The sequence below is a fragment of the Ascaphus truei genome, chromosome 5 (genome assembly GCF_040206685.1).
Source record: "Ascaphus truei isolate aAscTru1 chromosome 5, aAscTru1.hap1, whole genome shotgun sequence".
NCBI classification, from domain to species: domain Eukaryota; kingdom Metazoa; phylum Chordata; class Amphibia; order Anura; family Ascaphidae; genus Ascaphus; species Ascaphus truei.
This window is the reverse complement of record NC_134487.1, coordinates 56,975,263-56,995,042: the sequence shown is the minus strand read 5'-3', so window position 1 is coordinate 56,995,042 and position 19,780 is coordinate 56,975,263. Positions and strand designations below refer to the sequence as shown.

At 42.8% G+C, this 19,780-nt stretch overlaps 1 protein-coding gene across 3 annotated transcripts in view; it reads left to right on the top strand.

The window, feature by feature from the left end:
* PLXNB2 (plexin B2) overlaps positions 1-19,780 on the top strand; it is a 326,443-nt gene that overhangs the window by 216,668 nt on the left and 89,995 nt on the right. For all 3 annotated transcript variants that reach the window (XM_075599864.1, XM_075599863.1, XM_075599865.1), the window contains 4 exons: positions 10,540-11,664; positions 16,377-16,565; positions 18,135-18,257; positions 19,558-19,658. In XM_075599864.1, coding sequence (XP_075455979.1) covers positions 10,552-11,664; positions 16,377-16,565; positions 18,135-18,257; positions 19,558-19,658 — 1,526 coding nt within the window. In that variant the 5' untranslated portion in view covers positions 10,540-10,551. The remainder of the gene's footprint in view (positions 1-10,539; positions 11,665-16,376; positions 16,566-18,134; positions 18,258-19,557; positions 19,659-19,780) is intronic.

Sequence of the window (19,780 nt, the reverse complement as noted above, 5' to 3'; positions counted from 1 at the left end):
TGTTTTAAAGTAAAATGTTCTCTTTATATTTTTGCTTCCGAGATGAGTTAAGAGGCATTCCCATCATTTACTTCTCCGTGGGCTGTGTAAAATGAATGTGTTCTGTTTGCGCTGTTCTCTGGAATTCATGCGTTTCGGTTACTTCTTGTTGCTCTAGCCCATTATGAGTCAGTTCTGACCAATGGTCTGTTGGTTTGTTTTTTTACGATTCGCAGGTCATATAAATATTAAGATCGCAATCTCTTCAAAAAATGTGGTTTCCAGAAACGCCAAATTATTTGATATGTATCTATATATATATATATAGATATATATCTATATATATATATATATATATAGATAGATATATATCAATCTTTAAGCATCAATCACCTATATTTAACCTATTAAACAATGTGCTGCCCATTCGCTTTGATCCCTGGATGCACCATGAAACAATAGAATGTGCGTAATTCCTGGAGTGAGGAAGGAATGTATTTTCCCCTTATTAGAGGATATGTCACTGGGGTTCTGTGTTTGCCTACCTCTGGATCAATATACTGTACATACAAATATAGGATAAGTATCTGTTGTCTAAATGTAGCGTAGGTTAAACTCGATGGACGTATATCTTTTTTTCAACCTCATTTACTATGTCATTAGAAATGCTGATGTCTGTAGAAAACATATGAGAGAGGGGAACATGACGTGACCCTATGATCCTGAAGGTTACATTAAGATGCACACAGCTGGAGGGTCCTACATCAGCTCAGTGTTGAGAATGCAATAAATAATCTGTTTGTGGATTTAAAGCCTATTGGAGGAGATCCAAACAGGTTTATTTCCCCCCCAACATTTTTTTTTTCAATACAGGATTGGAGCAGGGGGTCTCTGGAGCTGAATCCCATTCATTTCAGCTCCAGGGACCCCTGATTCCAGAGGTACTTACCTCTAGCGGGTGCTCTATGGCTCACTATATGGCTGATTTTCAAAGCTCGGGGGCACTGTGGACCAATAGGAAGCGGTGACATCACCCGGGTGCGACCTCCTGTTGGCCCATGTGACGAGGGAGCTGAAAACTGCAGAATACCGGCACCCCTTTTTGGAGGTAAGTATCTCCAGAAGCAGGGGGTCCCCGGAGATGAAATTATTGGGGTACGGCCCCGGAGACCCGCTGCTACAAAGCTGTATTAAAGAACAAAGAAGAAGAAGAATGAAAAACAACAACAAAAACAGCTTGGCTTGCTCCTTTAAAGTGTGTCACATTTTGTGTGAAGAATCTGAAGCTTGAATCCACCTCGTTATTATCGTTTATTTGTACGGCTCCAACATATACTGCAGCACGGTACAATGGGGGTGCAGAGTGCTGTGTATTACATAAACAGAATTACATGCCAAATAAGTTCCTTTTCATAGTCCTAATTATGGTTGTTTTTATTGTCCAAGAAGACTATTTACCTGCAACGATTTCTGTCTTTTTTTTTTTTTTACATTTTCCATCAGATGGATGGAGGCTACTTTTTTTTCTTCACTTGTGTTGATTTAAAATGTGTATCCTCCTGTTGCATACATAAATCCACAGCAACTATTTACTAAAGGAAAGCTAATCTGTAGCATACAATAAATAGCACTTAGTGCTGCAGGCAGAAGTCAAATGTATTTAAACATTTCCCGTGTATGATTTGGGTTTGTTTTAAATAAAAAAAAGCTATACGATACATCATTCCATGTCCTGGAAATGTTTAGTGACGCTCGTAATGTATGGGTTCAAAGGTCAAGAAAGTGTAATATTGCACTGACCTAAACACTGTTTTTGTGTCCCGTGACGCAGGGGTGCGCAAACGTCTTTCCTTGCGCCCCCCTTACCTGCTCTGAAGCGTCAAATGACGCCGAAGGGTCATAAGTCACGGCACGTGACCCTGTGCTGGGATTTGTTGCCACGGCAACGCATCGCCAAAGTCAATTGAATCACGGTAAGAGTCCTTGCACGGTCACCCGGGATTTAATTTAAAGGCCTCTGAGAAGAGCGCGGGGCCTCTGCAAGCACTGCGCGCCCCCAGTTTGCGCACCCCTGCCGTGACGGATCAGCCTACAGTATGTAACTGACTGTTGCGCCACTAATGGCCTTTTGCAGCATGCTGGACTTCTAGTGGCATACTAGCTGTAATGAGGGCAGTGCGAGCGCTGAGCTGGTACAAAGCACGTTGAACTGAAGTCACAACTTGCACATGGTGCAAGGGTAGATGTGGCACAAGCATGGTAGAGCAGAGGTGTCCAAACTTTTTTTAGTTGAGGGGCAGATTTATATAAAGTAATTTTTCAAGTGCCACATACTAACTATAGTAGAGGCAATTCAGCGGGCACCACGAGGCAGAAGAAAAAGTTGCTGAAGCTGGACTGTGCTGTATAACAATTCTTTAATAAAGCATGATTAAAAAGAGGGGGGACGCATACCCCTGCACCTCTAACGCGTTTCACCCGCAAAATGGGCTTTTTAATCATGCTTTATTAAAGAATTGTTATACAGCACAGTCCAGCACAGTCCAGCTTCAGCAACTTTTTCTTCTGCCTCGTGGTGCCCGCTGAATTGCCTCTCCTCACCGGAACAGGCATACTTCCTCTGCTTACCACAATCAGCTTGGAGCACACAGAACCGGTTGATTCACAGTGAGTAACATTGCTGCCCCATGAGAGCTGCCCCAGGCATTATAGGATGATTTAGTACAGAGAGACTGGAGAGGTCAGGGGGGTGGTTTCACGACTCCCCCCTACAACTCTGCATAACTCTGCCACCTTGTGCCATCTAGGGGATTTATGCATACAGCCTCAAGCACGCATTTTTCACATTAAGTGACCCGGTTCATAAGCAGTTAGATACTTACATTTTTTATTATTTTTTCATCATTGTGGGTTATTATAAAGCTCTGTAGCACCGAGTGATTGGGGTCCTCTACCCCATTTTTTCCTACTAACTATAGTATAAATATGGAATCTACATTGCACACACGCGCATCCTCTCCTCCCTCTTTTTTCCCTCCCCCCATCCTCTCTATCCTCCCTCGTTCTTCCCACTGCCTACCCTCTCTTCCCCTCATCCTGTCTCTCTCTCTCTCTCCTCCCCTCCCTTCATCCTGTTTCCCTCCCCCTCCCTTCATCCTGTTTCCCTCCCCCTTCATCCTGTTTCTCTCCCCTCCCTTCATCCTGTCTGTCTCTCTCCTCCCGTCATCCTGTCTGTCTCTCTCCTCCCGTCATCCTGTCTCTCCTCCCCCCAACCCTCTCTCTCGCCTCCCCTCATCCTCTCTCTCTCTCGCCTCCTCTAATCCTCTCTCTTGTCTTCACTCATCCTCTCTCTCTCGCCTCATCCTGTCTCTCTCCCTCCCTCCCCCCATATATACACACAGACACCACATGCATCTCTATATACATACATAATACATGCACCATATGCATACATGAGGCCTCGGGCAAGCGCTGACCCTTGGTGAGACGCGCTCTCACTTACCAGTGAGCCCCTGCAGCCGCAATGAGAGCGGCTTTAGCAGTGGCTCGCGCAAGCGTGCGCAAGCGTAGGTCTTATCCAAATTTTAGTTTTGAGCGCTCAAAGGAGCGCAGGGCCGGTCACATGAGCGGTTCGCCCAATGAGGGCGAACCAGCTCCGTGACGTCACTTGCCCGCCCCCCGACACGCCCCCGGACGGCGCGCTAACCAAGGCCAGGGAAAGCTCCCGCTTTCCCTCAGCCTCAGCGAGCCTCCGCATGGCTGCTGCAACCCTGGACGCAGCCTAATACATGCACCATATACATACACACACACCATTAGTGCAACATTTGTGTAATACACACACACACACACACACACACACACACATATATACAAATACACATTTATATTCAACATTTATACACACACTTACCAGCACACTGTAGAGAGGAGACAGGAGACCTAGGGAGGAGAGCCTATGAAGGGCCATGCAGTGCCATATGCTGCTTGGAAGCTGCAGAGTTGAAGCAGCCGGACAGCCCTCTATACTCCTCCCGGCCCAAACTGGGACATTATGAGAACTATTCTGGGGCCTGATTGAACCAGATGGACGGGCCGTGTTTGGCCCGGGCCTTAGTTTGGACATCCCTGGATTAGAGTGACCCGTAGAGCAGAACAAGAGACACGTTAGTCTGTGCTCCATCAGAAAAATTCAAATCATTAAAGGGGCAGTCCCTTCTAGTGCCAAAGTGTACTAATGACCGCAACATGTTTAAGGGGTAGCATATGTGTGATAGAGGTAAGATTGTGGTAAATAAAGGGTATATGAGTATGTTGTAATCGTTTTTAAAGTAGTTTGTATAAAGGGTAAGCTGAGAGTTGTGAGAGCTCTGATATTCCCAGACTACTACTCTTGTGTATGTTTTATGTTCAGATAGAGTTAGCTAGGCAAGATCCCTTCTTCACCCTCCCTTACCTCTGTGATATGGACCGGGTGAGATAATGAAAACACTTGATTGAGAAACGCTTCCCAATTCAGAAAATGTCATTCATTTCCAGATAGAGAAAAGAAGCAAATCTGAACTCTTGGTGCTGGTCAGGTAGATTAATTAAAGAGAGCCAATTAGATTGTTTGGTTACAGAAGGTTGTTTTTGTTGGCCAGTTATAATGGGGTGCACCTTTTAAACTGATCTCCAGAACTTTGTTCTTCATGTCTACGATGTTTGTCAATGGCTGTAAACCGCAGCGTCCACGGGCACAAGCCGACAGGGGGCACGGAGGTCCAGCTATGTCCTGCCAACTGGGAAAAGAGCGGCGACACAATACCTAGTTCCGCCTCGGTCTATAAAGCTTCTTGTTTGCTGTTCCTCATCCATTATTCTCTGTGTTTGCTATTCATTGTAATAACAAAACCCTTTTGGTGCTGACTTTGGAGAGGTTAGAATAATTTTCTGGAGTAGAAACCCATTAGTTAATGTACATATATGTTTCCATGACGTGAGTATGTCAAAACGTGTTTTTTAGGTTTTAATTTCACCATCATGATAATCAAAATATTACCTTTTCTCAACAGGTTTGAGCCAGTTTCTCAGGGCTTAGGTTTTAAAGCGGCATTTAATTAAAAAATCCTATGTGGTTCTTTTTAATCATTTGTGCAGTATTAGACTAGTTAAAAAAATGAATACATCTGTATTTGACCTTTTTAATGATTTGTAATGTATTAAGCTTCCATCCGTTGCCATAGCGATTATTTAGGTAGCCGCACCACTTGCTCTTTAGAAATAGGCGGCCATATTGCGTGCCCTGGGAAGCACGATCTTCGCCGATTTTATCATGGGAGAGCAGAGCGATCGGCATCTTGGATAATTAAATTACTGTAAATATAAGGGACAATGCAGACAATACTACCATTCAGTTTGTGTCGCTGCTTGGATTTGACCCCACAGGTGACTGCATGAATTCTATTATATAATGGTATGATAGAACGATTACATTGATTCGTGTGATATATACACAGGCTCTTCCATGAGATGATTGTAATGTCGTTGTGGTCTGATAATTGACCGTCCTGTATTTTATGATTTACATGCATACTTTTTTTATTTTTAACTGTAAATAGATTACCAAATGTAAATATGTATCTTTTTTTAATTTGTCATTGCAAGTTTGAAATCACAGCAGAAACATACATCATTTGTTATCTGTTCACAACTAGCAGCATGTTTTACATACATTCTGCGGGAGTTGTCTTTGAGCTTTTTGGCGTTAAGCTGATATTTGTGTCCAAGTTATAAAACACAGCTGTGATGATGATGAACGCTACTGAGCACATCTGGGACAGGTACCCAAGCCCTGCCGTGCCCATAAATGATCACACTGCATACATTCACTGCAGCCATGGACATAAACATACGATGGAAGAATTCAAAATGTTGAACATGCTATTACATACCTCCAGTGCCTTCACTGGCAAATCCCCAATATATGTGGATAAAAGTGATTGCGGCTTTAAATAGTTACCAGGTCTCAAATGCCTGTCAGATCTTTGATGCTCCTTGTCCAGCATATGATTATGGGTGATCAGCACTGGGTGTAAACCACTAACAGATGCTCACCGCAGAGCCACAACCTTGCATTATTGGTTCCTGAATGCAACAAGCAAACCGTACCACTAAGCGCAAACCAATTCTCCAACGATGCCATGTGAATATATTTCAGAGATTTGGGACCAGGGCCAATCCCTACAGTCAACATAGTGATCTTTTGCATTCAGTGTTTTCCTTCTCTATTGCATTCCACTCTTGACATTTGTGTGAGTAAATCACTTACAGATGCTGGCTGCCTGGTCAGAACTTGTGCTGTTGGTTTATTAATGAAACCGGCAAGAGACAGACTGCACCATCCCAAGTGACTCAGGTTTATGGCCATGCCATCGGAGGGTATCTCACAGTGATTGATGGGCTATGTCTATCTAGTTGAAAGGCTGCCGTTTCCTCATGAAAATGGGGAATAACCGAAAAGCAAAGCAACTTTTTATTTATTTATGTTTTAAAAAAAAGAACTGATCTGCCATTGACTTTGCTACATTTTTCTTTCTTTAATGTGAGATTTTGCAGAGGTCCCTGAGATGCTCCTAGCTGTGTTTCCCATCGCCACAGTGCAGGAATATCTGCATTATCGCCTCTTAAGGCTGAGTCCCCGGCGGTCACGGCAGCGTACGCGCCACACACCTCTACCAGGCAGGCCCCAGTGGTTAATGTTCTGGGCACTCACGGAGCGCGATGGCGCGTCAGCCAGCAGGGAAGACAAGAATTGTGCCGCGGTCACGTAATGTGTGTGTGGAGCCAGTGAAGGGGAGGGAGAGGGGTTCAGGGGGGGGGAGGCACAATTGTATCAAAAAAGAGCCTGAGTGTTTACTAGCTGCAGCTTTTAAATTCAGGTCACCGGACCCTGTCTGGGTCTCGGGTCAGGTTTCCGAGGGAAATCAACACAGTGGATACTTGACAGACATCTTTATTGTAGTATATTAAAGATCCCACACGTGCAGCTCTTCTCCGTCTATCCTGATCAAACTTTTCCCCGTTAAACTCTCCTGTGGTGTTTCATTTTGTAGGTCCTCTTAGATTATGATTTTCTTATAATAATAACACTTTCCATCTCTGCCCTGCTCACTGCACCACTGAAATAATTGCTGCATTTCTATCCCTAAGAAACCCAACTCTTTTGCAGCCGGAGCTGGCCCTAAAAGGGTTAAATGAGAAAATGGCTGTTACCATTAGTGGATAATGTGTTGCATGGCTAAGTGCTTCCAATGTATTGCAACATTCCCATGTTTTGCAAAGGGGGGGGATTTGGCTGTCAAAATGAGCGGTCCGGTAACAGAGTGAGAAGGAGGGACCTCGCCTTAGTGCAGCCGCTGCAGGGAGCCTTGTGTGAGGAGAGTTGCTTGTTTATCCATTCCAAGCTGAAGCTCTGAAAACAGAGGGATGCCCCGCCCATCACGGCCGCACCCCCCTGTTTTGGCCATGCCCCCCGCGCCTCCCATTGCTCGCTGCAGATTGTGGCTTTAAGCTGTGCATAGGACGCCAGGCGCGCGTGTAGCCGCCAACACTAGGGCCGAAGCCTAAGTGTATGCAGGGACCCTTGGTGTGGAAGGGTGCTGGGTGAATTACACGCACTGTGATTTTTTGCGGGTGGGATTCGAGCCTGGCTTTCACGCCCACAGTAAATGTTAACATTTGTAGCATAGGAATTGATAGCTGATGAGGACCACTTGGCCAGTGTACAGTAGTCTGCCCATGAAACATCAGACCCTGTTAATTCCTTTGGCTGTTATCATATATAATATAGGCGCCTGAGAGCCTCCCACCCTCCCACTTCAGAGCAGGACATCTTGTTTCAGCACTTCTCTCTCAAATATGCTTCCCTCGTTTATCTTGTTGAAACTCTGTTGATGTATTTGATCATTTCTCCATCACGTCCCTCCTTTCTCTTCTTTCCTCCAAGCCTTGCATATCTGTATATCATATCTTTAATGTGCAAATGTTAAAATGACAGAATGTGCTGTATTTATTGCAGCATTGGGAAGTTGCCGAGGGGCTTTTGGTTTTCCGTTCCGTAAACAATGTTCTCAAGGAATGGGGAACCAAAGCCATTGGTTATATAGTTACATAGTAGATGAGGTTGAAAAAAGACATGTGTCCAAGTTCAACCTACTGTATGCTAAATTTAGACGACAGTATTAACAGTATTTTTGTTCCAGGGGAAGGCAAACATCCAATGATGTTTCATAAGGGGAAATTAAATTCCTTTGTGACTCCAAATGATGACAATCAGATTTCTCCCTGGATCAACATCCTTCCCAAGTTTAATTATTTGGTATAGCCCCCAACTTTTTTTTTTTTTTAAACAAATCTATTGTATCTACTATCACAGTCTCCATGGGTAATGAATGGCACATTTTCCCTGCCCTTAATGTAAAGAACCCTTTCCTCTGTTGCTGTGGTGAAATCTCCTTTCCTCCTGTATGTTCTGCTCATTCTGGTATCTGCATGATGATATTGTGTGAGCCTCGGGAACACTGGCAATGGCATTCAGGCGAATAGCAACTGAACACGAGGTCCCCAGAGTTGAGAATAGGGGGTCGTGCTCAAGTTGATCCCCAGCTCAGTTGATGTAGTTAAAAAAAAAAAAGAAAAAAAAATGACTTGAGCAAAAGTGAAGCATTTTTATTCTTTCATTTTCTATTGCATTCATTATATTTCAGCTCCCCAAAAAATCTAAACACACATAACGACTGAACCAAATCAAATGCATTTCTGTTTAAAACTGAATTGTTTCTTGCCTCTTTAACCAAACCTGACAACATCTGGAAGATCCTATAACAATAAAACCTTTTCGGTGATGCATAGGAAGAGCCGTATTGCAATATTACATGAGGAATACATCCTTACAAATCCGTATGCACCAATATGTCTTAGGTCATTTCATTTTTCTAAAACGCTTATAAGCCGCAGTTTAATTTTTTTGCCCGCTGCTTCATTTAGTACTGTTATAAGTTTGAAAGCAATTATGTTTGTTGCTCACCGAAATAGAAGTGCAAAAAAGGTTCAGAAGTAATTTCCATAATGAGCACCATTTAAAAAGCTATTTATTTTTTCACACGTTATTAAATGTAATTTTCAGAATGCCATGTGCATATTAGACATTTATAAAAGATTCCTGGCCGATCAGCTGCATTTTTTAACTAGGGTAGTCAGACATCTAAAGCAAGCTGTCCATATCCTCAACTTAGAAACAACCTTGGGTGACCAACTGCTGTCCTCAAGGGCCATCAACAGGTCAGGTTTTTAGGAGAGCCCTGCTTCAGCATCGACTGAGCTACCTGTGCTGAGGAAGAGATCTTTAAAACCTTAACTGTTGTTGGCCGCTGAACACTGGAGTTGGCCACCCCGGTTATAAACCTTTTTGTCCGACCCTGACATGGTACCATGTAGACATCCCACATTTAGTTTGCCAATTTGCCCATATTGGAACACTCCAGTGACCATTAAAGACACAAATGAGAGGGCATCAGATTTGGTTTCAGAGTATAAGCTTCCCCAATTTATTTATCTATAAAATGTTTTACCAGGAAGTAATACATTGAGTTATCTCTCATTTTCAAGTATGCCCTGGGCACAGAGTTATGATGATAGATACATTGTTACATTAAGTGAACAGGATTATACATTATATACAAGACTTTGCATGCACAGTTACAGATAATATATATTATAGGCTTATGGAACAGTTACAGACCAGGTTAAAATGTGAGACCGCTTTAGTTTTGAAAGAACTTAGACTGGTGGCAGCTGTGAGAGTCTCCGGTAGATTGTTCCAGTGGTGGGGTGCACGGTAATACCTAGTCATTCTTGGAGATGTTCTAGCAGTTAACATAACTGAAGATCGTGTTATCGGTTAACTTTGGACAGTGGATTTTTCGCTCGTATTGAAGAAATGTGTAGGGAACCATCCTGTGATATAAAACATCCTGCCTGTATTTTTTGCCCCTGCCACACTAGAATAAGGGACGCAGTGATGATTGACCTGTCCATCACCACCACAGCTGGCAATAGCGCCCAATAATGCGTTGTAATCACACTAGCAAAGCATGATGGAGCGCTCTGTTACCGGTCGCAGTGGTGACTGACAGGTCAGTTAGCACAGGTGCCAGGCCTGACATTTTAGCTGACCAAGCGTCTGGGATTTTTACAAACCTGATTTAAATTTCCAGGGAATCCCACACATTTTTCATCCTGACTCAAATGAATGAGAATATAGAAAGACTTTTAAAGAAAGTGCTATATCAACGTAAATGCATTTGGCACTCTGTACTATGTGATCTCTGAGAAGTGAGAAACACAGAACTTGTGGAACACGGACTCCCTGTCACAGAGAGGCTGACACACTTCCTTGGCATGGTACTATCATGCCTGCATTTTAATTTGCATGTATGCAATTGCTTTTAAAATTAGAATTGTTATCCTGTTTGCTTTTGACGCTACAGTAATGTTATTGAATTTTCTTTTTCTTTTTAGGCATATCCAGCAATGGCTGTATGGATTTATGCTGCCAGCATTTTAAACTGTCTTCTGTTTGTGTCAAAGGCAGAGACCTTCAAATGCTTTGCGAGCAGCAGCGAATTAAATCAACTAACTGTTAACAATGAGAACGGCACTGTGTACATTGGAGCAATTGACCATTTGTACCAGCTTACAGCGCTCCTAGATCTGCAAGTCAATGTAACAACAGGTCCACGACTTGATGATAAAACCTGTACCCCACCCATTGACACCCTTCAGTGCCCAAATGCAGTAAACAAACACAATTATAATAAACTACTCGTGCTAGATGTGCCAAATAACCGGATAGTTGTGTGTGGAAGCATCTTTAAAGGAATCTGCTCTCTGAGGAAGCTGGATAACATTACAGCGGAAATTTCATATGACGATAGCAAGGGAGAGAAATCCTTTGTGGCAAGCAACGATGAAACACTATCAAATGTAGGATTGGTCACCAATATGTTCAACCAGGGGCCAAGGGTTCTATTTGTTGGAAAAGGCTATGACAAGCACGACAACGGAATAACCATCAGCACCCGCATACTTGACGAGAAAGGTGAGAAAGGCCCCTTTGAAACCATCTTGGATTCTGCAACATTCAAGTCTGCTTCTGTCGAAAAGCAGCAGTTTGTCGCCGTTTTTGAGCACGACGGCTACGTTTACTTCATCTCCACCTTGCACGACAAAGCCGAAAAAGAAAATCGGACACTCATTTCCCGCTTGTGCAAAAACGATACGAACTATTATTCCTACATTGAGATGGACCTGGAGTGTAAAGACAAGGAGAACGATTTCACGTATGTCTGCAATTCGGTATTTATTACCAGTCCTGGGGAGGAGTTGGCACAGACAATGTCCAAGTCGGCGGAATACGGGGATGTTTTATCCACAGACAAAGTGCTTTTTGCCGTTTATAGCAAAGCCGTCAAGGATCACGACTCGGTGACTTCCGCCCTCTGCATGTTTTCCTTGAAGCAGATCAATAAAAAATTTGAAGAAAACCGGGATGCTTGTTACACACAAGAAAATGTGAAAAAAAATGGGAAGGATGTTTTTTTCAAGCCAAATGGTAATTCTGTTTCATGTGGAGTGTCCTCAAAGGTAGTGTATATCATTAAGATTTCTAAATAATGTGCCTGAAATGTGTACAGAAATTGTGTTCTTTTTTTTCTGTTGTATATGTATAAAGCTGTGTGAACGGCGATGCATCAGCTTAAATGGGCTCCATGGGAATGGATATTCCAGGCAAAAGGTGACACATTGTGTGCTCATTTGCATGTAATTTCCCAGAATCCCTTGCTGCAGTGGGAGCACTGTATGCTAGGTGATAATGGTTGAAAGGCAGGGTTGCAGACCTGTCTAAGACATGTGAATGTGCTCACAAGTGATATTCTTTATTGGCTATATGCTAAAACGGTGGAGGTTTTTTGTTGCCTTTTTCACCCACCATAACTTAAAATGTGATATGTATGTATAGATAGAAAAAATAAAAAATAGCGAGAGAGAGGATTCAGTTAAATAGTGTTTGAGGTTCTGATAACCATTTTGCACACAACTGTGTGAATATTTCATTTTTGCTTAGCTAAACCATGCACATTTTTTCAAGGTTGTTCGTAAATGCGGCTATAGCCACATATTATGCTGGCTCATTATGACATCACAATATCTGGAGGACAATGAAATTTGTTGAGGGAGATGAACTAAAAGACGGGCTCACACAGATGCATTTTAGAACCTTAATGGTATAGCTCAGCTTTTCTTTTCTTCTTGCTCGTTTTTCCTTATAAATACTGAAGCTCACTTTCCTATCTAGCACATGAAGAACTATTGATCTGCTATGCCTCTTCTAGATAGACAGTACTAATCAACATGTGTACTGTCCCCTCTTTTGCCATTGAATGCAAAATAGGTGATCAATAAAAAAAAAAACAATTCTGGCCGTATATATTTCTAGAAACATAAAGTTAGTAGATATAAATGTAAAATAAATACAAATGCAATCAATATGAATTCTACAGGATTGCATACCAGTACTGCAGTGAATTGTTGCATGCTGGTTTTAGTACAAGTTTGAAACAGGGTTTTGGTGCTGCCCAAATGTTTATTTATTTATTTTATTCGATAGACTTTAAAAATGGAATTATTTCTAAGGTTAAGCCAAAACGCCAACATTGCTGTGCCACTTGGTAAATACAGTTATTGAATAACCCAATCACATTGTGCCCCCCTGCCAGCATGCCAATACATTTGAAGTGACAGCAAATATGTAAACAAGAATAGTTTTAGGAGTCCTTTCCAAGGGGAAAAAACTCTGTAGGATCATCAGAAATTACTCATTTATACGCATGAGAAGTGCTGAGGTTTTTACAATCAGTTGGAGTAGAAATGCTGAGGAGCTGGAGCCCGCCCCCGCTGCAGTCTTCTCTTGGGTACTTGTGTGTGTGTAAATGTATTGCTGTAGGTGTTCAGGCCAGGCACGCAGGTACTCTCGCCCTCAAAAATCCCACACAGGTCAGGTTTTAAGGATATCTTTGCTTGATCACAATTAGAGGTGCAGTCATTTTGACTGCATCATCTGTGCTGAAGCAGGAATATCCATAAAACCTGACCTGTTGGGCAGTTCTTGAGGACTGCAGTTAGGAACCACTGCAGTATACCAGGGGTGCTGAACTCCAGGGCCACCAATAAAACCCGCTTTTAAGGATATCCCGGCTTAAGCACAGGTGGAACCGTTATTTTGATTGAGCCACCTTTGCTGAAGCAGGGATCTCCTTAAAACCGGACCTGCTGGTGGCCCTTGAGGACTGGAGTTGAGCACTATAAAATAAAAATAGAGGGAAAAGGAAGACTACATACTTCCAACGCGCTTTGCAGAAAGTTGAGGAACGAATGTCCTTTCCAAACCCAGACGAACAGAATATGTCCATTGGTTATACACACACATACATACACACATACATACACGTACACACACACACACACACATACGTACACGTACATACACATACATACATATATACACACACACTTATATCTCAAAAAGCCTTCTTCCATGCCCTGGAAAGGTTAAATTCTATTTTATTATGGCATTTATCAAATGAGGAACTTGATGCAGAATGGAAGGGTTTCTTTTTGCTTTTCAACAATGTTATAATCTAGCATTTTGAATATGTAAATGAATATTAAAATGCTTTCTGGTTTGTTTTACTATATGGTCATGTTACTACTTCATTAAGACGTTGCATTCTCCATAGATTCCTTTTTTTTCTGTTCAATAGTGCCCCAATTAACACTATCACAGTTTAATAGCCTTTGTATACTCTGAAAATGACAAATAAGAGGCTTCCAGAACACTGCATCAAGTGACCTGCAAAACAGAGAGCGACATGTTCAGGACAATTACACCAACCCTTTGTAAATCTTAAAGTAGCAATCTGGTTGGCTGACTATTATAAATAAATGTCTTCTTTCTTTTTAACCATTGCAAACTCTGTTTTTGCCTATCCCACTCTTTTTTAAATCTGCTGACATTATTGAGATATCAGTTGCTGAAAATGGGGGCTCCGTGGGAGGTTAAAATGGCTCCTGTCATTCACACTCCTTCAGACAACAGTGGTTGTCATGGTAACAGCGGGTGCCAGTGAAATAATAATTATAATACATCTTTTGCAAAAAAAGAAGACTTTGAAAAGTTAGAAATACCTCAACCCAATTTGAACCCTCGGGTTTTGTTGCGACTACCATTTTAATGTTTTGCATGGGACTGCTGCTTTACGGGTGCCGCTGTTAGGGTGCTATCTCATGGTGTCACCCCCTCTTCCATATATCACAAAGAAGCCGAGCAGGTGGCACTGCTACTCTGATTATTTGTCAGGTGCAAGGAGCCCGTTTATGTGCACCTACTGCAGATGAAGGTTGTGCATCAAGGAAAACAAAATGGCACGTTCACGTTTTATGATAATCCATGGAACATAAACCTAGAGAAAATGGCTTGCCATTTGTGATTGCTGCGGAATTTCAGCCACATGACGTAGCACAAAGCTATTTTGCGCTGCGACCATGCATTAAACAGTAACCGTTTTTGAAACGAGCCCAGCTGTTTGTATAATACCAGCTGCCCTTCTTAAACCACAAGCATCTAAGCTAATAGAGCCCAGAGTCTGTGTTATCTGTGATCATGGAGCACCAGGAATTTTCAAGTAACATTTAGTCTAATGGATTTGGAAATTCCCAAGAGCTGCAGGTTGCAAAATAGTCATTTCTGCCTGAGCTAAAATACCAGCTTGTGAATGTCTCTATAAATACCACACATTAAACCAGTTATAGGGGAGGAGGGAGGAGGGGGTGCGGGGGGGGGGGGGGGTAAAAAAGTGACAAAAAATCTCCACCGTAGAGCATACAGCAAATCAAAAAAAATCACTTGTTAGCACATTCACATGTCTCAGACAGGTCTGCAACCTGCTTTTCACCATCATCTCCTAGCATACAATGCTTCCACTGCAGCCAGGGATTCTGGGAAATAACATGCAAATAAGCACACAGTATCACCTTTTGCTTCAAAACCATTTAAACATGGACCCCTGTAAGCATATCCCTGCCGTATTACACAGCTTTTCAGCACAGTGTGGGTTAAAGTGCATAGCCACTGAACCTACTCACAGACAACGAGTATCTAAAAATACCTTAATTGCAGAGAACATTACTGTACTGTGATTCTCCAAACCAAGTAAACACGAGTAACCAACTCAGGTGGTGTACTATATCATCCACCGGAGGGACAGGATACTCCCAGGAAAAACAGAGCAGAGGACACAGGAATAATGTAGATAGCTTTATAAAGAATAGTAAAAAAAGCAGAAAACACTTTCACACAAGTAAGCAAATGTTGACCGTGGGACCCCCTGGGTTAAAGAGTGGGGGATAAGATCCAGGAGGAACACTTCTTGTAGCAAACCCTCGTGGTGGCCATCCTCAAACAGGTACTCCATATAAGGGTTCAAATGTCCTCGGTGATCCTCCACAGTACCTCTGGTCAAGTCGGCATAGCTTGGTTTTTGTAGTGTTGCCCTACGCGTTTCGTCAGACAAGACTTCCTGAAGGGGCATAATAGCCTCATTTGACCAGAGGTACTGTGGAGGATCACCGAGGACATTTGAATCCTTGATCACCCGGTTGAGAGTGCACTTCGGACTCTCTTGCTGTTCCTCTTAGGCCTCAGGCATGGTCAGCTCGTGCTGAGGCGCGCTCTCACTTAGCAGTGAGCCCCTGCAGCCGCAATGAGAGCGGCTTTAGCAGGGGATCGCGCACGATTCCGCAAGCGTGCAGAAGCGTAGATCTTAGGAAAATTTTAGATTCAAGCGCTCACGGGAGCGCAGGGCCGGTCACGTGAGCGGTTCGCCCAATGAGGGCGAACCAGTTCCGTGACGTCACTGGCCCGCCCCCCGACACGCCCCCGGACGGCGCGCTAACCAAGGCCAGGGAAAGCACCCGCTGTCCCTCAGCCTCAGCGAGTCTCCGCATGGCTGCTGCAACCCTGGACGCAGCCTAATAGTGGATTTGGATCAAATCTACCCCACTGCTGCACCCATCACAGGACAGTACGCCTACTTACGTAACATTAAATAAATATTCAATGTTTTATTGATGCACAGTATTTTTATGCTCTACCTTTTGTTCTTATCCGTTGCATTGTAAGTAATGCATTAGGAATAAATAGTGTACAATGGAGAATCATTTGTAATGTGAGAATATATTAACATGCAAAATATTGTCAAGATTAGGTCAAATGGTTTCTCTTTTTGTTCCCATGGAAGGATGCAACTACAGCCAGCAAGTATCCCTGTGGATCAGAACACTTACCTTACCCTTTGGGGAGCAGAGATGGAGTACTTATGAAGCCAGTGTTATTGCGGGAGAACAATCAGTATACCTCTGTTGCTGTAGCTGTTGAGAATGAGCACACCATTGCCTTCTTAGGTACTTCTGAAGGAAAACTTGTGAAGGTAATTCATACACGTTTGTGAACTTCTGTCAAACCGGGCATATATTTTCTGCTTCTGTCACTTATCAAGATTTATAGATTTAGATAGCTTTAGATTATACGACAGCATAGAACACGCATACACGAGAGACGCTCCAAGAGTGCAGAAATGAGTGAGTGCGCTACGGAACTATTGACCCCCCAGATATAGTGCCCAGCTACACCACCTCATTAAAATACCAAATCCATAAAGGAAAAAAATGAAATGATTCCCCCATTATAAAAGAGGATTATATGAATAAATGTACATCCACAACAAATATACATAAAGATCTGTACTGCCCAGCTGTTTTTTTAACAGATTTTTTATTTACCTTATTTGAAACAAGGGGGTCCCCGCCCCCAGAGCTGGCTCCTGAGATATTTAATTTTACAATTCCCTTACAAGAATTCTTGTCCTAGAGATACAATATGGCCTCTACCGTCAGCCTCGCTGGCGGCCAATAGAAAACCCTTATAGCATCATGAGAGGACATCATCATGAGGTGACATCATGATGTGATGACATTGCAGCTTCAGATTGGGTGACTGCAACATCTTGGTACTTTCAAAGGAAAAACAAACAAAAGTAAAAAATAAATATCTCTGCAATCGGGGGATCTACAGAGCTTGTCGGGGTTCAGCTGATCTCCACGGGCCCCCTTGAATTTAAAGGTTAAAAAACGGACTTCTTTTGAGAGGGATTGCTGCTCTAAAAAGGACTCCACACCGTGCATTTCACCCAAGAGGACTTTCTCAGGGGATACTTGTTTTTTTTTTTTTTTAATTATTATTATTTTTAATTATTTTATGAATATACAGTATCTGTGCACTTGGGGGGGGGGACATGTGAATTTAGTTGTAATTTAACTTTTTGGATCTATATTTGGTACCTGAGGCTATGGGGCATAGACTGGCTCAATGTCATAAGGAGAGACTGACCCTGAAATGCAAACCGGGTTCAACCGCAGCAAAGTCAGTCACAAGGCAGTGACATTACAACTAAGCTACTCTTTAATGCTACAGTTTCCCAACAATATCATGCAGTGATAGAACAAAAAGCCATTCATCCCTACTGACAAACACGGTCGCCTTATAACCAAGCACCAGCATCCTCTATTTAGGGTGGCAAGGAAGATCCACACATGTAGGAAAACTGCCATCTCTGCCCTATGCAATCACCTCTCTGCTCTCTATCTTGCATAGATCTTCACAAGGCATTATCGGGCATGACTTCCCAAAAGAAACTCTGGGATTGGCAACTGTCCAATGCGTTGTACCTATGGGCGTGGGCTTCCTAAACGTGGTTCTTTCCAGGCACCCACAATTTACCAAGCAAACAAAATTATCCTTTTCGTCCCCCCAAATTGTTCACTGGTCCTGGGACACGTGGCTTTTTCTAGCCCTGTCCGTGACACCACTCTCCTGCAGTAGTTTGAAGCAGTGAGTGTATACAGCTGCTCTTGAATGCACGCGTAATATATAACACATTCTGCTAGGTTTCTTCTTAACAGCTAATGGAATACACAAATGATCAATTTCTTTTGTATAGGCTTTTCTGGGAGAACAGGCGAATGAGTACAGGACTGTGTCCTTTGAAACCAACAGTGCAGTGAAGAATGGGATTGCATTCGATGCCACGAAGGACCATATATATGTCATGAATAAGAAAAAGGTAAAATATTCCACGCGTCGCTCTCGGGTTCTTGACATTTTTAATGGTGCATACTTTTTTCTTTAAGTGGCTTTTGCTTTGAAGAAGGATTGCATATTTTATCAAACGTTAATTCACCCCATTGCTGACACCAGGGTCTGAAACATATTGCAAAGCAAAAGGGCCTAATATTTATATAGTCCAATGCTGACGATTTAGGCTATTTAGGGCCCAAAAATCCCGATGGTTTTTAAATAGGGATTTTTGGGCATAAAACAGCCTGACTGTCTGCTTTAGGCTGAGTCCCCGCTAGCACTGAGCGGGCGGCGCTTGCAGCGGTTATTTACATATATAGATATGTCCCGTCCCCCCGTGCGCGTACATGCAGGACACCCGGCGCTCGTGCTTGGAGCGCTCTACAAGCATGAGCGCGCTCAGCGCCAGCGGGGACTCAGCCTTAGGTCAATATAGAATAAGGCCTTAAATCTGAAGAGCATTCCGGAAGCACGTACCACTTCCTGTTATGCACTGTCTAAATGTAGAAGTATAATGGTATTTGTAACGAGGGCCCATTTAGGATCGTAACACATGGTTTCTGTCATTTCCTTTTAGTTTCTTCCTGAACAATAGTAGAACTTAAAATGAAGTAACATGTTTATTTGCCCTCCCTTTTATAGAGGGCAGTGGTGGGTACTTGATACAATTGACTATCAGGGGAGGGTGATATGGCATTAGAGGGTTCTCTTATAATTACATTTTGTATGTTTAAGGAGGAACTGTATAAATGACGACCTTTTCTGGTGTTGGCGTTTAAAAAAATCCCTCACATGTTACTAATAAGGAAAATAAATACATCTGTGTGACTCATAATAATAGCATGTTCTTGTACAGCGCTGCTAGTTTTACGTAGCGCTTTACAGAGGAAAGTTACAGACACAGTCCTTGCCCCGTGGAGCTTACAATCTATGTTTTTGGTGCCTGAATCTCAGGGAGATAAAGTGACTAGCCCCAGGTCACAAGGAGCCGACACCAGGAGTTGAACCAGGCTCCCCTGCTTCAAACTCAGTTTCAATGTCTTGACTCACTGAGCCGCTCCTTCTCCCCAATGACTCATTAAAAGCTTTTAAAATGAAAACTATTTCGAAGCACCAGCTAACTTAATATACGGATAATAAATATTTGGTTATAAAGACATTATTAATGGCTTTGGCGGCCCACACATGAGACCACAATCTGAGTAGCTGAATGGTATTTGCCAAATGAGAAGTATGGCACAAATGTATCTCTGCTGCTCCTCGGTGACACTTTCCTTTGTACACAGGTGTACCGTGTCCCTGTTCAGGACTGCCAACAATACACAAACTGCAGAGGGTGCACCCAGGCGAGGGATCCTTACTGCGGCTGGTGTGTCAAAGACGGAAAGTGAGTTGATAAATATGTTTTCATCCTTTTCATTGAGAAAACTTCCAACAATTTTTCTTTGTAGAAAAAAAATATATGTACAGTGTATTTGTTTCCTGTGGGCTTTCTGAAAATGCCGTTCT